The 21,590-nt window shown below is 40.4% G+C and overlaps 1 protein-coding gene across 3 annotated transcripts in view; it reads right to left on the bottom strand.

Annotated features, from left to right (window-relative positions):
- The window catches only part of LOC129851167 (kazrin-like), a 443,431-nt gene that overhangs the window by 296,869 nt on the left and 124,972 nt on the right, over positions 1–21,590 (bottom strand). For all 3 annotated transcript variants that reach the window (XM_055917515.1, XM_055917514.1, XM_055917519.1), the window contains exon 2: positions 17,058–17,215. In XM_055917515.1, coding sequence (XP_055773490.1) covers positions 17,058–17,215 — 158 coding nt within the window. The remainder of the gene's footprint in view (positions 1–17,057; positions 17,216–21,590) is intronic.

Genomic DNA, 21,590 nt, shown 5'->3' with positions numbered 1-21,590 from the left:
GGTTCTTTACCGTCCAAAATTTCCTCCCATGTCCAGGAGTCCAGAACCCTCTGCTCCTGGTTACCACGCTGCTTGGTCCTTTTCTGGTGGGTTGTTCTGGAACGGATTTCCTTTTCATCTGAGGAGGAGTAGCACGGATCGGACCAATGTGCAGCGTGGTAAATGTCCATAATATATTTTTAATAAATCAAAATGACCACAGAACAAAAATAAAAAAACACAAACAAACAAACGAAACGAAACGAAAATCTAAACCTTTTAGGACTAGGGGGTAGGACGTAGGACGTAGACGGCGGACGTAAACGTAAAGGTAAAGTAAAGGTAATGGCGGACTGAATGAAGTTATGTAGAGCACCTCAAGATAAAACATAATATTCGAAATATCTGCTAAATAGACTAAAATTTTAGCACTACATAATCTGGTGAGTGATAAACCTTCAATCTGGATAATAACACAAAACAAATCCTAAGACTAGAGACATTTATCGACAAATATTACGAACACAGACAACAACCAAACATGACGGAGAATAAGACAGGGGAACCGTTTACAAAACGCAAGCGAGATTCTTCGACAGATACTGACGATTTAATATTCTCACCACCGGGAATGGTAAAGGTCGAAACTGATCTGTTAAAATCAATAAATGACAAACTGGGTTTACTTGAATTACTTAGTAAGGATATAAAAGAGTTAAAGGCAAGCCTAGAGATGAGTGATGAAAAAGCTGCGACATTGGAGAAGGAAACACACGCGCTAAAAGGGACAGTCAATAAGATTCAAACCGAAATGAATGGAATTAAAAAAGAGAACATCGTTCTGAAGGAAGCCTTACTGGAGATTCAAACTAGATCCATGAGAGAGAATTTGGTACTTACAGGTATCCAAGAAAAAGAAGGAGAAGTTCCTGAATCTATAGTTAGAGAGTTCCTCCGTACAGCGCTTCAGATTCCATGCGAAGTTGTCGACAAAATCCAACTTGAACGTGTTCACCGCTTCGGACAGAGAGGGCAGAGGTACGAACGCCCAATCGTTGCAAAATTTGCTTCATTTAAAGATAAAATAATGGTTAAAAGCCTAGGTAAAAGACTTGCTGGGACCAAAATTGGCATGAATGATCAGTTTCCGAAAGAAATTGCAGAACGGCGCAAAGTTCTGTATCCAATTTTCAAAGAAAACAGATTAAAAGCGAAACGAGTAGCTCTCATCGTTGATAAACTATATATTGATAACCAGTTGTTCAGAGACACAAAGACTACTCCATGGTTATTTTAAAATTTACAAAATTCTCATAGACGAGGAAAATAAATACAATTCAAGCCCGGTTACTGATTGTAACAATACAACAAAAAATATAGCTTTTTTATAAATCTTCACATATAACTAATTGAACACACAAGCACTATTTTTACACAGTGAAGATAAAAACTAAGTAAACAGAAGGCACAGTATGTGTGGATGGTATGGTTTGTGTTTATTTTATTTTTATCTTATTTGTTATGTTTGGAAAGTTGAGTGAGTGAGTAATGAAATGGTTGCATATCCCAGAGCCAATGTATTGCTGTGAGCCGGGTATGAGAGGGCTTTCAATGTTGTTCAGATGATGGATATACTTTTATAATGAATTATACGTCTTATTTATTTATTGTCCTATCATGGAAAACTACATTTTTTTTATCTTAATAAATTATATCTAATTATTATCCTATTTTAATGGTACTGTCTATGGCCCCATACCCTAGACACCCACCTGAATGACCCAGATATTAAGGAGAAGTCCCTAACTGTTTTATGTGCTCGCTGTAAGCGGTCTATATGCAGCTAAAATGAGGTCAGAGACCAAGAGCAGCACTGCCCCCTCAAGATTCTGAGCCTGCTTGGCAGGGTTGGTCCTGCAAAGCCAAAGCCCCCTAAAGGGAGAGGAAAATATACAAGGAATTTCTCAAAGCTGCTAATGAGAACCTTGACGACCTTGTACCTAGCCGGTGGGGATTCCGGTGGGGTACCCCCACCCAGGCAGTGGCAGTGCTGGCAACACTAGCTGCAGTAACCCATGGGGAGGGGGTCACACTCGGACATTCAGAGAGGGGGTATATTATTGTGGCCCTGGTGGCACAGAATCAAGGTCGGACTGCATGGAGATGCGTGGGGACATGGTCATGACTGGTGGCCGTATTGTGGGTGTTTTTTTCAGGAATAGGGTGTACATTTGACGGCCATTATCTAGGATATGACAATGGTAAATAAATTTCAATTTTTGCTTATTTTTTTTGCGCGGTCTTGCAGGCCTTCTCATGCAGCTGCAACTGCAATGGCATTTGGAAATCATGACCCATCTTGAGTTGGGCTCTGGGATGGTGCAACTGTTGAGAAAGTGAGCTTATGGTTGTGTGGGGGTAAGGGCTGAGTGTGTATGTGTGTATCCCACAACTGTTGCGAAAGAAGAAGTAAAAGATGTAAGGTACAATAGAGGATGATCCACAGCTATATATAATACAAATCGAGGTGACGGCAATGGAAATGCATATGGCAATTGATTTACTTCAATTCGGTAAATGGAACTGTATGCTCTTTTCAAAGAATGGATCCCAGTCGGTTCAGGGCTATGGGATACAGGGGGTCGAGGGTGGTCTGCCGGGCATTGGGATGACAAGCCATCTCGAGATGAGGCCTTTTAGCGGGTGGAATAGTAGGGACCAATTGGAGGTTTACTTAGTAGAAATGCAAATATCATGGTACAACTATATAGACACTCAATCATTATGTTACTTTTTAATAGTACGTTTACAAAAATATATTCTGATTAAAAGAATGAAAGGTGTGTCTCATGGTAAGTGGTGAAATAAGTATAGCCAGTTACAATTGTAATGGCTTAGCAGATAATAAGAAAAGACGATCAGTATTTACCTGGCTAAAAGAGAAGGATTATAATATTTATTGTTTACAGGAAACCCATTCAACAGTTTTAGATGAAGTTTTGTGGAAAAAGAACTGGGTGGGCAAAATATATTTCTCCCATGGGCAAAGAAATTCAAAAGGGGTGATGATCTTAATTAACAATAATTTTGATCCAAATGTGCAAATTGTCCAAACAGATCCTCAAGGTAGATGGATTATTTTAAATATGTTATTGGACAATAAACAAATATGGCTTGTTAACCTATACGGTCCGAATAATGATGATCCAAGCTTCTTTGAAAATATATATAAGAACTTATCAACTCTACAAGCAACACTAGACTCTATTATTATAATGGGAGATTTTAATACGGTCTTAAATAGCTCTATAGACCGGAAAGGAAATCACACTACAAATTATCACCCTCAGGCACTTAAGGAAATCATGAATGTCATGGATATATTGGAATTAGTGGATATATGGAGACTTAAATACCCTGATTTAGTGAGATATACATGGCGGAGGCTGAATCAAGCTAGTCGTCTTGACTACTTTCTTATTCCATTCTCTCTGGCACCAAAAGTTAAAAAAGTGTTGATAGGGGATAGAATGCGGTCGGATCATCACATAATTGGCATATATATTTCTCTTACAGAATTTCCACGTGGGCGAGGATATTGGAAATTTAATCAAAGTCTACTAGATGATAAATTGTTTAGAACTAGGACAGAAGATTTTATAACTGACTTTTTCAGACATAACATAGGTACAGCAGATCCCCTTATTGTATGGGACACTTTTAAGTGTGCCTTTAGAGGCCATGCAATTCAGTACTCATCTATAAAACAAAAGCAATTTAGATCAAAAGAGTCCATATTAACAAAGGAAATTGAAGGACTAACAGTACAGTTAGATAGCAATAAAAACGGTACCATAGAGGCACAGAATAATTTAGAGGAAAAACAAAAAGAAATGGAGGAACTTATTCAAGAAAGATCCAGTGTAATATATTATGAAAATAAAGCGAACTGGATGGAATATGGGGAAAAATGCACCAAATTCTTTTTCAATCTTCAATATAGAAATGCTACCAAAAAAAATGTATTAAAACTTGTGACAAATGATGGAGTCACGCATGATTCACCAAATGATATTTTGAAAGAGGAAGTAAAGTACTTTAAGAATATGTTTTCGTTTCAGGCTCCTCCATCTCCACTAACTGAAACTAATTGTATGGATTTTTCTCCTATTAATAATGTAAAATTAACATCTGAACAGAAAGACTCATGTGAAGGCCAAATTACAGAGGAGGAACTGCTTGTTGCAATTGGGGCCTTTAAAGATGGGAAAACTCCAGGGCTGGATGGCATACCAGTGGAAGTATACAAAACGTTTTTTGATATGCTCAAAGGACCATTATTAACTTGTTTTAACCACTCCTATATAAATGGTAGATTATCAGACACACAACAAGAAGGTCTGATATCGTTATTACTGAAACAGGACCCAAGTGGTATATATAAAGATCCAGTCCAATTAAAAAATTGGAGACCTCTTACACTTCAGTGTTGTGATGCAAAAATCCTAGCAAAATGCTTGGCGCATAGAATAAAAAAAGTTTTGTCAGATATTATTCATCCTAATCAGACAGGTTTTTTACATGGACGATACATTGGAGATAATATAAGGCAAGTACTGGAAACAATAGAACACTATGAGATATCGGGGACACCAGGCCTGGTTTTCATAGCTGATTTTGAAAAGGCTTTTGATAAAGTACGACTGGAGTTTATATATAAATGCCTAGAATATTTCAATTTTGGGGAATCTCTTATAAAATGGGTTAAAATTATGTATAGTAACCCTAGGTGTAAAATAGTAAATAATGGCTATATCTCAGAAAGTTTTAAACTATGTAGAGGAGTAAAACAAGGTTGTCCACTATCGGCATATCTATTTATTATTGCCATCGAAATGTTAGCTGTTAAAATTAGATCAAACATTAATATTAAAGGATTAGAAATTCATGGCTTAAAAACTAAGGTGTCATTGTACGCTGATGATTCATGTTTTCTTTTAAAACCACAACTAGAGTCTCTCCAGGGCCTCATAGAGGATCTAGATACCTTTGCTATCCTCTCTGGATTAAAACCAAATTATGATAAATGTACCATATTACGTATTGGATCACTAAAAAATACACATTTTATATTGCCATGTAGTTTACCAATTAAATGGTCTGACGGAGATGTGGACATACTCGGTATAAAAATCCCAAAAGAAAGAAATGATCTCACTCCAATAAATTTTTATAGAAAGTTAGCAAAAATAGATAAGATCTTGCTACCATGGAAAGGAAAATACCTGTCTATTTGTGGAAAAATCACCCTAATTAACTCTTTAGTCATATCACAGTTAACCTATTTGCTTATGGTTTTGCCTACACCTAGTGACCTGTTTTTTAAATTATATGAACAAAAAATATTCAATTTTATTTGGAACGGCAAGCCAGATAAAATTAAAAGGGCCTATTTATATAACGAATATGAATTCGGAGGGCAGAAATTATTAAATATTAAAGCATTAGACCTCTCACTAAAGGCATCGGTCATACAAAAGTTATACTTAAATCCAAACTGGTTCTCTAGTAAACTGGTACGAATGTCTCATCCTATGTTCAAGAAGGGCCTTTTTCCCTTTATTCAGATTACACCTGCTCATTTTCGGTTGTTTGAAAAGGAAATGATCTCCAAAATATCCTTATTCTTTAAACAAGCCTTAGAAAGTTGGTTGCAATTTCAGTTTAATCCACCTGAAAGGACGGAACAAATAGTACAACAAATATTGTGGTTAAATTCAAATATAATAATTGATAAAAAAACTGTATTTATCGAAGAAATGTTTAAAAAAGGTATAATTTTTGTGAATGATATCATAAATAGGACTGGTGGAGTTATGTCACACATGCAGCTAACACAGACATATGGAAAAGTCTGCTCTACCCAAAATTACAACCAATTAATTGCAGCATTACCACAAAAATGGAAGAGGCAAGTAGAAGGGGGAAAAAGTAAGGAACTTGTATGTCGGCCCTGTATTAAAGAACAAAAATGGTTAAAGAAAAGTGTGATAAATAAAAACATATACCAATTTCATTTAAGGACCAAAAAACTAACAGCTGTGCCATACAAATTGCAAAATAGTTGGGAAGAGATTTTCGATGTACCCATTCCATGGCACATGGTTTATGAATTGATACGCAAAACAACGCCGGATTCAAAACTTCGAATTTTTCAATATAAATTACTGTACAAAATTCTTGCAACTAATAGAATGTTATATATATGGGGTATACAATCTTCCCAGCTCTGCAGATTCTGTTGTGAGGAGGCAGAGTCATTAGATCATTTATTTTGGTATTGTCCATATGTAGCTCGTTTTTGGTCACAGGTCCAGGAATGGCTGAAGAATTGCAACATTTGCCTAAAACTAACGCTACAGATAGCAATACTGGGGGATTTGAAAAGCCATAGTCAATCAATCAATAATATAATAATTATTTTGGCAAAGATGTTTATTTTTAATTTACAATCTGTAGAAGCTATGAGAATAGGAAGGTTCAGGTCTTTTGTGAAGCATCACAGCACAGTTGAGAAATGTATGGCAAATAGAAATCCGAAATGGATGATGTTGGAAGATAGATGGGAGGGGTTGGGTGGAGCTGAAGGGTGGGACTAATAACAAGATAAACAATATAGGGCATACGGGATCTGTGAAATGTGTATAGGTGCGGAGCTTTTGTGAAATAGCACAGTTACAAGTGGAAATAAAATTGGATGGACAACAGAAATAGAGGAAGGACTAAGAACAAATAAGAGAGAACTATTGTAAAGTGGACTGTGTCTGTAAGATAGGTATAAGATGTAGAAATTGAAGGTAAAAGCAGAAGTGTTTATAAATTTACTCCAATTGGGGGATTGGTGGTAGGGTCGCGGGGAATAATAATAAAGGCATATTCTTTAAAAAAGTATGTATGTCTATATAGGTATGTGTATGTATATATGTGTATATGTATGCATACGTATATGGATATATATATTTACCCAAAAAAATATGGGGGAATGGAAATGATGCAGACAATTACATTGGAAGCAACATTCTTTCCGCAATACTAAGCTGATCCACCCCTAAAAAAAAAATAAAAAAAAACAAACGAAACAGTCCCGCATGGTGCAAACACTGAAACAGGAAACAACCACCCACAAAACACAATAGAAAACAAGCTACCTAAATATGGCTCCCAATCAGAGACAACGACTGACACCTGCCTCTGATTGAGAACCATACTAGGCCAAACACATAGAAATATAACAACAGAACAAAACATAGAAAATACATGGAAAAAACACATGCCCACCCCAACTCACGCCATGACCAACTAAAATAAAGACATAAAAAAGGAATTAAGGTCAGAACGTGACAGTACCGATGATGCCAACCACTTTCTTTTTTAACATGCTCGAATTGGATTTCTCTATAACAGACATTTCCTATCTAATTTATGACTTCCAATGTCACACTCTACTTCCTCTATTAATCTTCATGTCAATTTGCAGTGGCTTCCTATTGCTTCACCTCATGCATAATATCACATGGACAGACGTGTAGGTGTCCAGAACCCAATGAGAAGAGCGGGGACAGGTGACTATTAACATGTGAGTAAAATGGCAAATGAAGTTCTAAACATGTGGCTTACCCTTGAGGCTCAGGGGGGTTAATGCACTGCATACTGCTATGTGACCATAGTCAGACGACAAGTAGAACACACTGGAGAAAATTCAAATGAGCCACGTCTGAAGTGGGCAACCTGTCTGCCTTAACTACTCTGTGTCACTTTATCACTAGGGTTCTTATGTATCCTATCCTTAACTACTCTGTGTCACTTTATCACTAGGGTTCTTATGTATCCTATCCTTAACTACTCTGTGTCACTTTATCACTAGGGTTCTTATGTATCCTATCCTTAACTACTCTGTGTCACTTTATCACTAGGGTTCTTATGTATCCTATCCTTAACTACTCTGTGTCACTGTATCACTAGGGTTCTTATGTATCCTATCCTTAACTACTTTGTGTCACTTTATCACTAGGGTTCTTATGTATCCTATCCTTAACTACTCTGTGTCACTTTATCACTAGGGTTCTTATGTATCCTATCCTTAACTACTCTGTCTCACTTTATCACTAGGGTTCTTATGTATCATATCCAATATCACTGCATAGCACTCACAGCTAGCTAACACATACAAGAGGCCAGGATACCCTGGGAACTGTCAGGATTAAAACACAAGGCAGAGCTCATAAATAGATGGGAGCCATCTTTGATAACCTTGTCCCTGTGACTACAGTAGTTGTTATTGTAGTTATTACAGTGGCAGGGACATCTGGGGTAGGACAACCGGTCGTTGAAGGGGACAAAAGACAGTAAGGAAGGTCGTTTATTAATTTGAAAATAACTGTATGTTTCATCCTAATAATAAAGTGTTGAATAGAACTTGATACAGTGGAAATCAACCTCATCCTGGTAGAATAGAAACAGGATGTAACAGCCCAGAGCCTTCAAGCATGGAATGTGGTTCTCAAGAATAAACCTCCATCCATATTAAATGAATCAAAATCGAGATCCACCATTAAATTCCTGGCTGTCTGCAATCGTTGTGGCCAGATGGTGGTGCAATTTACACTGAGTATTCCAAACATTAGGAACACCTTCCTAATATTGAGTTAACCCCCCCTCCCCTCCCCTCCACAGGGATGCTGGCCCATTTTGACTAATGCTTCACACAGTTGTGTCAAGTTGGCTGGATGTCCTTTGGGTGGTGGACCATTCTTGATACACATGAGAAACTGTTGAGTGTGAAAACTTCAGCAGCATTGCAGTTCTTGACACAAACCAGTGTGCCTGGTACCTACTACCATACCCCGTTCAAAGGCACTTAAATCTTTTGTCTTGCCCATTCACACTCTGAATTGCACACATACACAATCTATGTCTCAATTGTCTCAAGGCTAAAACATCCTTCTTTAACCTGTCTCCTCCCCTTCATCTACACTGATTGAAGTGGATTTAACTGGTGACATCAATAAGGGATCATAGCTTTCATCTGGATTCACCTGGACAGTCTATTTAATGGAAAGATCATTATACTCAGTGTACGTTCCTACTGTAAAGTACATATGACACCTTGTATGACACGCAGGTATAATTTAATAGCCATGGTGTGAAGGCAATACTAGGAGGTACAGATAATCCCATCATACCACCTGCTGTGGGTGCTGCTTGGGGAGTACTAGGTACTGTAACCATCCTTGTACAGGATGAAGAGCAGGATGAGGATGACCCAATCTATCACCTGTATGGGGGAGGCCTGCTGAGCCCTCCAGAGGATTAGACAGATAGATAGCCTCTCTGTTTAATGACATTACACCAGATTACATCAGATTACAGCTGGGGAAGATCTGACATGCAGAACCTGGCAACCCTGCTGTCAATTACTGTTTCAGTGTGGCGAAAGGTGGGCGAAAAATAATGTTTGATACACTATTAAGAAAATAATAATGTATGTTAAACCATAGTTAACATCAATGCTATTTTGACAATTTTCAAATAAACGACATAGTAATCCCAAGGATGAGTGCGGTGCTTATTTTTACTAACATTACAGTTAAAAGGGACTGATGCTCTGATACTCCCACAGAACGACACACATGTGGTGTATCAGTGAGCTGAGCTAGTGGCTGGCCCAGGTAGAGTAAACACTCTGTTTGTATAAACCTGTCACTAATGCCCTGTTATCAGTCCAGTCTACAGTAATCCAGCCTGGCCCAGCCAGCATCATTTCCTTCTCAAATACGTGCCTTGAGAATGAGGGGCCCCTGGGCTAAATACCACCTCCGCCTGGCCAGCCTCCCTGCCTATTCGAACTGATTGCTTCTGGCAGGGAATAGATACGGGGGGAGTCATTTAGTTCCCTGCAACTCCTTACAGGTATGGGATGGCAGGAAGCACTTCAATCTTAGAGTGAGGTCAAGGGGGATCTCCATACAGCTAATTCCACTCTCGAATCAGCCCTACAGAATTATTCCACCTTCGATGAGGTGTCAATGGGCAGAGAGGGATTCAGGAGGTCAACACATTCCTCAGGTTGAGATCACATAGAGGAGGATGGAGGAGGATGGAGGAGGATGGAGGAGAATGGGGGAGGATAGAGGAGGATGAAGTAGAATGGAGGAGGATGGGGGACAATAGAGGAGGATGGAGAGGATGGAGGAGGGAGGATAGAGGAGGATGGAGGTTGGAGGAGAATGGAGGACGGAGAGTTGAAACAGAGAAGAAGGGAGAAGTAAAAGGACGTCAGTCTCTTCTTCTCACATCAAACCTCCTCTTGGTCGACTGTGTGTGTGCACAGCAGCTGTATGTTTTCACATGCATTATTCAAGCACCAGTTCTCAGGAAGAAACACCAGCAACAGGAGGAGAAGAAATCTCAAATACTAATAGATGCTAAATAATGAACTGTAGGTTGTTTGTACATCTCTACTCTCTGAATGAATCAAAACAATGGCAAACTATACCAGAGGCCATAATGGTCTCTCTCTCTCTCTCTCTCTCTCTCTCTCTCTCTCTCTCTCTCTCTCTCTCTCTCTCTCTCTCTCTCTCTCTCTCTCTCTCTCTCTCTCTCTCTCTCTCTCTCTCTCTCTCTGTCTCTCTCTCTCTCTCTCTCTCTCTCTCTCTCTAATGCGAGACAAGTTAATTTATTCCCTTCAGCCAGACACAAATAGGGCCAAAACAAGACTTTGAATTGCACAAACACTCTCTCTGTCAGTCAAGAGCAGATCGGCAAGGATGAAAAGACCTTTCATATCATCAAAACTCTCTCTGAAATTGAGGTGAGAACTTTTGATCTGCTGAAAGAGCTGTACGTAGTGATCCCGATCAACTTTGTGACAGCACTCTCCGTTTCTATGGCAACATGCACACAAGTCATGCTCCAGTTCAAACTGTGAATGGACAGGTTTAGGGAGGGCTTTAGACAACCAAACCCCATCATCAGACTGGGGCTGTTTCATCTGATACAATTTATTCACCCTTCCCCTTTTGTCCTCAGAATATCCTCAATTCTTCGGGGCATGGACTCTACAAACAGTCAAAAGCGTTCCACAGGGAAGCTGACCCATGTTGACTCCAATGCTTCCCACAGTTGTGTCAAGTTGGCTGGATGTCTTTTGGGTGGTGGACCATTCTTGATACACATGGAAAACTGTTGAGCTTGAAAACCCAGCAGTGTACCATACCCTGTTCAAAGGCACTTTTTGTCTTGCCCATTCACCCTCTGAATGGCACACATACACAATTAATGTCTCGATTATCTCAAGGCTTAACAATCCGATTGAAGTGAATTTAACCAGTGACATCAATGAGGGATTATAGTTTCTACCTGGATTCACCTGGTCAGTCTATGTCATAGAAAGAGCAGGTGTTCATAATGTTTTGTATACTCAGTGTATAGCAAAGGCTTGATCTACTGAGCAATGTGTCCTCAATACAGGGGTTGCTAGATTTGTGATCGGATATGAGATTCTACAATCAGTGTGCAAGTTTATCTTACTGTATTTCAAGGGACGTGGGGACAATACAAAGAATCCATTACATCTGCGTGTCATGCCATTGTAAGGTGGAAATATCCTGAATGTGATAGAGCATGTGAAGTATCCAATTACAGTGATATTCGATCCTCATCCAGGCCTATGACCCTCAGACATGACACATACTTCATTTCAACAGATTCACCACAGCCGGATGGATCCCAAACGGATGGTAAAAAACAAATGCATCCTAGCAGTCTGAAATGTCTGGATAGGTGAAAAAGGGCATATCAGCTCGAACGGCACAGCTAGAAAATGAACAACCTCATCTCTTTGAAGCCCAGACTACTCATACTGTTTTCATTCAGAATGCCAGTCTACCAAATAAATAAACCTTGGTTCAGTGAATTATCTCACACCGTCACACGATGAATCAGATGGCAGAGAAAGTAATGACGGCCATTCAAATGAGATAAAATACATTGTCGTCTCCTGAGATGAGATGGAATGAGATCTTCAGTATCCTCGGACAAAACAATGTCATTTCATTTTCTGAACCTCAGCAGTAAAGTGTTCACACTTCAAACGAAGGCCGAACACTCCGGGGCCTGCAAGGCTTTAAGAATAAAAGTATTGAGGAGACGCTAGCTAGGAGTTATGGATCATTTTTCAAGTAGTTAAGCGGAGATGGGGCAGCAAATCTACACTCGCCTGGGTCTTTCTTTGTGTTTCTGTCGACCAGTTTATTAGTGCATTATGTGAAGGCCCTGATCATCCTCCCAGACCCACGCATGCACATACAGACGCACACACACACCTCAGCTCTAGAAGCTGCAGAAAGTCTGCTTCCCAATTCAAACCCTACTGGATCAATATCCCAGCCACCCAAATAATCTTCTCCCAGGCCCATGGCTCAATAATAAATTAAAATGATGACAGTGACAAAAACTTTGTAATTGAATGCTTCAAATTGGCACCTTACCCCTCCGCCTAATAAAACGACAAAACAAATGTTTTGTAGCGGCCATAAAATTCACTGTGGTTTTAAATCGGCACAGCTCATCACATTGACATCTCCCTAAAATGTGTTAATTAACTGGAATGTTTTTCATGAGTATTGCTCATAATCAGACTCCTGTGAGCTACTGGAAGTGAAAGGGTCTGGAAGTGACGGCTAGGATTAATGGGATTAATAGCATCACTATTCACTTCTAATCCTACCAGAGCTCCTGCTGCCTTATCACTTCTGTGTTTGTCCTGTATTGAATTTCTGAGCACTCTGTTTTTGCTTCCACTCTACACTCCCTTCATTGCCAAACAGACAGACCCTGACCCTAGACATCAGAGTAGGGGGAGAGAGGGGAGATTAAGGATGTGCAAATTCTGCAGAACAACCCGCCCCCAATGCCAACTCACCATCCGATCAATACTGTAATCACTTCCTGGTGTCCCATCTAACAGCCTGCCCATGGTGGGCTGGCGATCAATTATTCATGTAAGATGGTCTCAAAGCCTTTAGCTAATAGACAAGGAAACCTCTCCTGTTTGGACAGAGTGACCATAACATACAAACTGACAGTGAAGGGTGTTTGGGCAGCAGCAGTGCTCTATTTGAGGTCTCTGACCAGTCCCAGTCAGGCTCTGTATTCAGTCTGTATTGACTCAATATTGCCACAGTCAGAGGTACTGCTCCTACGTTTATTATATTGTTTACAATACAGTATTTTGACCTTTTGACCTTATTACTTTTCCGTATCATGATGAGCTCTCTGTCCGCCATCATCAGATCAGAGCAGCAACCTATGGAAACCCCACTGACACCTCCACCACAGTAAGGCAATGTAACGTTCCGTTACATCAACTCACAGTCCCCACACCCACAGAAAACACCCACACCCACACCCCTTTGACTGCACATAGATTGTACAAATGATAAAGAAATCTTTGATTAAAGAAAGTACTGCTTATTTCACATCATTTTCTAATGACGAATTCTGTTCTTCAGCTCTTTATGAATCTGAACTAGATGGATATACAGATTTCATCATTATGACACACTACTTCCTAACAGTGGCGTTGTTCCATGGATGCCAAGGGTAGCCAGGCTTCCCCCAAAAAACATACCAAGAAAAAATACAAAAACATATAAAATTATGTATTTTCGTCTCTCTATGTTGCATATTTTCTACAATTCAAAAGAGGCTAAATGTATCTCACCGGAGAAAGCATCCGAGCAAGCAAAACAGCGCCCCTCTGTCTCTGTATGTGTAGGCCATCTATCTGATGCTGTCTGGTCCAAAAGAGTATGACATTGTTGCGGCCCGTAGCATTGAATGCAAGGCCTCCCTTGATAAAAAAAAGTATAAAACAAGAGCCAATCAGTGTTGAGCTAAACTGAGTGACCTCAGCTGTGAATGTTCCTGGCGCACCAAAAATGTGTCAAGGGAAGCCAGTTTGAATTTGGTGTCACTCCTATCAAATCGCATTGAGAGCGTACATCATTAATAGAAAAAACTTGAATTGTTGCATCTCCTTGTGTTGTTGTCCTTTGGTGACTAGCGAGCTAGCTCAAATTGAACCCTTTCCTAAATTAGCCATGGATGGAGATAGGGATTTGGGCTTGTGGTTTTACTTAATTCTCCATACTGGTTAATGATTATAAAGGTGAATCTGATCCAACCATTAATTCATACATTGTGCCCCTGGTCTGAGAGGATGGAAGTTCAATATGCAGCTAGATCTAGAAAGCTAATGTTAATTAGACTAAGCATAGCTGATTTGACGACGTTGAAATGTTGAAGTTGAAATGGTGCTGGAATAGTGGAGGCAGCTCCTGTTTTCTTCGCGACTTGCGGTAACTCTCTGTGGTTGTAAATCCATTGATGTTTTAGTGGTATTTAAGCAAGTCAGCCATATCAGCTATGCTTTTAAAAGGCAGTAAATGAGCCTGAATGAACTGTTTCTCTGACAGACAAGGCTCTGCTGATAGCCAGGTGAGGCAGTGGTAAAGATTCACTCCATGTTGCTGAAATGCCAGCTTTATGTAGGCCATCACAGTTTGTGGGCACCGTTTGTCGCCGTTATAGTGCAATTAATGTATTGTTTAGTGTTGAGTTGTGTAGTGGCTTTGCTGGCATGCACCTAAAAAAATGTGTTGAGTTTTCCCCACCAAGACTGACATGCTAAACTAGCCACTGCTCCAGAGTTGCTTTTTTCTTTCTGCGGCTCTTTAAGGTTCCGCAGGGTGCCAGAACAGCCCAGTCTGGCTCTGCCACAGAACCAATTAGGCTGAGGTCAGCTGTAGCCCTGCTGCTGAAACATTGTCAGTTAGCTGGACTTTTGGTTCAGACTTACCCCGAGATTGACAGTTAACACAGAAGGAAGAAGAGAGAGGGGCGATTGGGGGGGAGATAGAGGGGGTGAGAGACCGATTTAATATTCCACCTGAGTGCTTGCTGCTGCTCTACTGTTTCGACAGACAGACAGACAGACAGACAGACAGACAGACAGGCAGGCAGGCAGGCAGGCAGGCAGGCAGGCACTTTTCTTGTGTAGGCATCATGGAAATAGTCTCGTTTTTTTTACCTTTTATTTTGGGAGGTTCTCTGGGCAAAGTCATACACTATGGATATACCGCTGTAATTACTGTGATCGTGTAGTCTGATCAAACAGAGCATTGTGCAGCACAGTTCAGAAAGGTCCTACTGTGCTCATACCCAGAGGAAATCAGGAAATGTAGAAGAGAGACACACCCAGTGAGACAGACTGATGTGTAAGCTTAGCCTACCACTACACACTCTCCTGTAAGGAATCTCCTGGAGAGGATACAAGACTCATCGCTATGGCAGCAAGCAGCTGTCAGTCGAAGAGGGGCAGCCTATACTGTAGCATCTCTGCTGTGACAGGGCAGAAAAGGGCCTCATGGAGGGGCTCAGGTGACAGGACAGACCCACAAGGGAAGAGAGGGGTGCAGGTAAAGATAATGGGTCTACTGAACACAGAGCCATGGCAACAGGTAGATACTTAGTCAACTTGACAGCTACAGGATGATTCAGTTAACATTAAACTACTACCAACTTTTAGAAGAACAACTTCTCACAGAGATAATCAGCAGTCCATTCATGGCAGAGGCTACTGCTCATCCATCACCCTACAGTGTTCTATTGTTGAGCTGCAGAAAAACTGACTGCGGGCTAACTATCTTTCACTCCGGCTTGCATACAAATGGGCTGAGGAGAAGGCGATGGCCTTTTGCTGAATTACATTCTCTTTAATCAATGACACCGCAGCGTCTCAGGAAAATATCTTAGGGAGAACAGCGAGGGGACTCTATATCCATCAAGTGTGTGATGTGACTAAAGGATGAGCCAAATGCATCACTATGTCAAGTCCCGGAGAACATCCATCAAAACAAGAAAGGGAACAAGATGATAAAGGGGGAAATAAAAACTGTAAAGAGGAATTATCAAACGATCCAAGGCAAACCGGAGGATTCAAGCAGATTGTTTTATTACTTCTCCCTACAGCCAGACGGATTCTTTCTATAGAAATTCATCACATATTATACATAAAGAGTCCCCTCGGATGAAGAAAGGACATCATTATGTTCAGGAAAGAAGTCTTTAGAAAAGACAATGGAAGGCATTGTGATTGAAGTAAGCATTTTCTTTCCAAACATCCTGAGGATTGACAGAGATACAAACAATCTATTGCTTTATCACAGAGTTAGGGCCAGACTCCCTCCACAACAACAGTGTGTTGCCAGATTGGAGACACAGCATGCAAGTGCACTGTTGGGCGCTTGGGATGGCATGATATTGGGGCCTTGGTTTATGCATACTGTAATTAGTGAGCGAGCCGCGGCAGGGCCAGTCACATTATGGCCATATCTGCAGTGCTGATGTTGTCACTAATGATTTTGAACAGCTCAATTTGATCAGGAGCTTCAGAGAGACTGAGAGACCATTGCATTATTTATGCTCCTCTTCGAACGAGGTGGCATTCAATTATTCAAATGTCGACATTTTGTTGGACTTTTGCCTCTCCCAGGTCCTGCATAGAGTCAGTAAGCTCATAGCTGCCCTGTCAGTGCCTGTTCCCCGGGAGAAGCTACATCCTCTCCAGGGAAAGGAATCACAAAGTGAAAGAGTAGAACAAATGCTCCAGGACTAAATTAGATACCTGCAAACTTCATCATAATATACCATAAATAAATATTAGTTTGCTTGCTTTCTTGGAGGGAAATGGTCTAGCATAGTATCAGTTGAAATACTTTTTAATGAGATTGGAGTGAATTAACTATTAATACTCTAGTCAAGCCTAAACAGCCCAAGTATGAGTCATCAAAACATTATTGCCCTGAATTGCTGTGAAAACATTCCTTCCTCCCCACATGATTTCAGCAGACTCATACAGCAAAGAGGCTTGTTTGCCCTTTTGATTCTTGACCTGGTTTTAAAGGTGGTGAATGATCAGCGGTCAGAGGTTAGAGGTTAGACGTCAGGGGTTGTACCTGTGCGTCCAAGAGTAGGTGCCTCATCAGGGCCATGGACTCCTTCAAGGTGTCTCTCTCTTCAGGCATGAAGGCCTCGTCCTCCCGGGACAGATTGCCGGGCCTGGTCACCATGAAGTGGGCTATCTGGTCATTCAGACTGTTCAGAGACTGGACCGCTAGGAGAGAGAGATGGAGCGAAAGAGAGGGAATAGAGAGAGAGGAGAGGAGAGGAGAGTGAGGTAAAGGAGAGAGAGAAACAAAAAACTCAGCTTCATGCATATTCAATTTGACTCACACCAGTGTTGTGTTTTAGACCACTTAAAGTGAGACCGATTCAAGACCAAGACCGGAGCAAATCAAGTCCGAGTCAAGACCACGACCGGGAGGAGGACAATGGGTCTGACACCTAGTTAAGACCGAGACCAGAAAAATGTGAGTCCAATTCAAGACCACGATTGTAATTATTATAATTTTTTTTTTTTTTTCACCTTTATTTAACCAGGTAAGCTAGTTGAGAACAAGTTCTCATTTACAACTGCGACTTGGCCAAGATAAAGCAAAGTAGTGTGACACAAACAACAACACAGAGTTACACATGGAATAAACAAACGTACAGTCAATAACACAATAGAAAAAAAAGAAAGTCTATATACAGTGTGTGCAAATGGCGTGAGGAGGTAGGCATTTTGTCAAATCAACACCAGAGTAAGAGTTCAAAATATCCAGTATTTCTGTGTTCATGGAACAGTATTGGAACAGTATTCTGTCCCTCTCCTCGCCCCGAACCAGGGACTCTCTACACATATTGACAACAGTCACTCTCGAAGCACCGTTACCCACCGCTCCACAAAAGCCGCGGCCCTTGCAGAGCAAGGGAAACAACTACTTTAAGGTCTCAGAGCGAGTGACGTCACCGATTGAAACGCTATTAGCGCGCACCCCGCAAACTAGCTAGCCATTTCACACCATTCACATTCATATTTCAGAACAATATAGATTCTTTAGACATTGAAAATAGTGAAAAAATGCATGCTGAGGGAAAATAGAGCCACTCTAGACATTATTACTAACCCAAACACAGTGGGGAACAATGGGCCTTTTACGCCTTCAGACAAGGGCTAAAGATTTATAAATTAATGATTTTAATAATAATGATAATGATATGATTATTTTCAATGATGTTCTGATTTAATCTTGTCCGTTTTTGTTGATAAGGAAAGGGTTAACAATGAAGAGAAAAAATATCCAATCATGATTTTTCTTTGCTGGTCTCTGGGGAGATAAATCTAGCTAGCTAAATCAGCCATTAGCTAGGCCATCAGAAGCTAGATAAAGGCATATTCCATTCACCCAATCACATTTTGACTTAATGAGTGGGACCGTTTTTACAAAAACGTATGGAATCTTCTTCCTTCTTGAAGGCCAACAGGTCACTGCGCAATATGGAGCAGTAGCTTCCCACGGTCTAGCTAGCTAGCTTTTGTTGTCGGCTAGTTTGCAGTGGCTGCAGCAGGTGTTATCAAAGAGGATGTTGCTGCTAATTTGTTAGCTTCTCCCTTTTCAAGAATAAGTTTCAACAAGAAGTTAAGTTTCAAACGATCATCATCTGGTGAGTGGAACTGTGTTTTTTATTGCAGCGCACTTGCTCTTGTTAGCCATTTCTTTGTAAATAACTTACATGTATGAAACCACACGGGCCAGCCATCATTCGATTTGAACTGAACCGTGTGTTTACAGGCAGTTGCAAAAGCTTGACTTTAGATCATTAGAACCCATTCTCTAAAAGCCACACAATTTTACAAAAAACTTTACTGTCCTATTGATCAAACAACCATGAAAAGGTAGGCTCTCTCGCCCTCAGATATGTACATAAATAAGATTAACAACTAAAGCTATCCAGAGCAAGGTGAGCTCGAATCTAACAAAGGAACATTCGATAAACCCTCTCAAACTTTTTCACGAGTTGGCCGTCAAAATTGATAACGGGGAATTGTAGCCTCCTCATCCTTCTGCAGCTTGCCTGCCAATGCATGCTTATCCCAACCAAGCACCCAAGCTAATTGGCTGAAGTAGGCTAGCTTGCTAGCTAGCTACTTCCAGACACAAGTGAGAGAACACCTCACTCTGACCATTTTACTCGCAGTAGCAGAGCTGGGTATGCTTTTTCATGTTATCTATCAATCAAATGTATTTATAAAGCCCTTCTTACATAAGCTGATGTCACAAAGTGCTATACAGAAACCCAGCCTAAAAGCCCAAACAGCAAGTAATGCAGGTGTAGAAGCACGGTGGCTAGGATAAACTTCTTAGCAAGGCCAGAACCTAGGAAGAAACCTAGAGAGGAACCAGGCTATGAGGGGTGGCCAGTCCTCTTCTGGCTGTGCCGGGTGGAGATTATATCAGAGCATGGCCAATATATTCAAATGTTCATAGATAACCAGCAGGGTCAAATAATAATCTAGACTAACTAGTACTTTTTTTGTCCATGTTTACTTACACCGGTCATATTCAGCGGGTGTTGGTCATTCGTAAATTCATCAGTTGTTCTGTGCTCTGGCACACTCAGACGAGAGTGCTCTGAAATCGGAGTAGATAGCCAGAGTGAATTTGTGAATGCAAGAGATATGCTAACTGAATAATAGTCGTTCAAGTTCTTGCTAGCAAACCAAATGACATCTGCAACTCTAGCTGTGTATAGCCACCGAAAAATGATTGAGGGGAAAAAGTCAGTCACTCAACCACTCCTCCAATGGCATAACATGAGATCCTTCTAGCAGCTAGCTAGCTAACATTAGGCTCTGTGTTTTTAGCTTGCTACATAAATGGATATGATAGCCTATTAGCCACATTATGACTGACTTGGGATCATTGCCCTTGATAGTTTGATTGTTTTCCCAGCCTTAATTACATTCATCCATTTTCATCCAGAATATTGAGTCATTGAAACTGAAACAGTGCATCCCAATGGAGGCAGCAAACAATGTACCAGGCCAGCTGGGATTTACAACCTGATAGCAATATTTTTTGGACCACCGAGAAATGTATTGGTGAATTATATTAGTCAAGCATTGAACTGCCATAATTTTGCTGGACCCCAGGAAGAGTAGCTGCTGCTTTGGCAGCAGCTAATGGGGATCCATAATAAATACAAATACAAACTGCATCCATCTTTTCTGCCAACAATGCCTTAGTGTTCGGCATGGAAAGTTTAATCAAATATAACCTATTTTTAAAACCTCTTATTCTGTTGGTTTTGTAGCATAAACTGGGATTTATTTTTATTTTTGTCTGATATTATGATTGTCTGTTTGTTTCATATCTGCAAAGTTCCACTTTAAACTTTAGGTCACCGGTTACTTTGTGTGCTAAAGGTGAATTATTTTTTTCAATGGCAAGTAATTGTTGTACGTTTCGATTGGGAAATGCTGAATGGTTGTGTTTTAGTATTCTTATGATTGGGACCTACTGGCTTATTATGTCCGAGTTTAAGGCCTGCTTATCCTTCAACATTATGCTGTATGTGACTGCTGTCTTTCCATCGGCCCTATGCAGTGCTGTAGTGTTGCATGTAGTGGCTATATTCAAATTTTTCAAAACATTCCTAAAACAGCCCTCCCAGCGAAGGAAAGGCACCCTGTGTGAAAAATCCTGTTTTCTTGTTTTTTTTAATGAGTTTTCCTATGTTTTTCAGATTTTCACTCTCAAAATCACACCTTTTTTTTAAATAGAAAAAAATACAAACATGTGATGGTCTAAGTCCACAACAATGCTTAAACCACATCAATCTGATTGGGTGGGCCTGTCAGGGCCTGGCTCCCCAGTGGGTGGGTCTCTGTAAACCCAGGCCCATCCATGTCTACGCTTCTGATGCAAACAGCTCATGATGACAATTGTGCTTCACAAATAGCCTACTAACCAACAGTTCAAACTTAACTTTTTCTATTACCTGGTTTGCATACCCGTTGTTGCCTTAGTTAGCATGGTAAATATCATAAGTTAAAATGTCTTTCCTACCCTACCGGCTACTGATGTCATTCTGTGAGCTGCTCCATCCCAAAACCATTTGAGAGCTGCACACTCTTGCTGCCTGGAGATGATATTCCTCTGACACTAGGCTTTGTGTGCAGCACGCATGTGAATATAATTCACCTGCATTGCGATTGTGTAGGCTACTTTGTGCATGATTTCTCTATTGTACTACATCATTGATAAGTTGTATACTTCCACTACACTACTTTGATACACATCAGTAGGGATTAAGAAGTGAGTTTACACAATGCCATCTGAAAAAGAAGTGGGTGTATGGCTTATACCTGCGTATACACCTCCACTACACCACTGGCCCTTTGTGTTCTATAAAAAGTGCTCTCATACATGAGTGCTCTAGTATTACAGCTGTCCTTTCAGAATCACCAACCTGTCACACACTGAAGGCCTATAGGTTTGCCACTCCACAAACATGTCTACAATAGATTTAAAGGCTGTTTTAATTGTATTAATGTTTCAAGAAAGGAGTATATATTTGGCCTGGCGAAGAAGTTTTATGCACTG

The sequence above is a fragment of the Salvelinus fontinalis genome, chromosome 3, assembly GCF_029448725.1.
Source record: "Salvelinus fontinalis isolate EN_2023a chromosome 3, ASM2944872v1, whole genome shotgun sequence".
NCBI classification, from domain to species: Eukaryota; Metazoa; Chordata; class Actinopteri; order Salmoniformes; family Salmonidae; genus Salvelinus; species Salvelinus fontinalis.
Note: the sequence above shows the minus strand (reverse complement) of the source record. Positions and strands in the feature narration are given on the sequence as shown.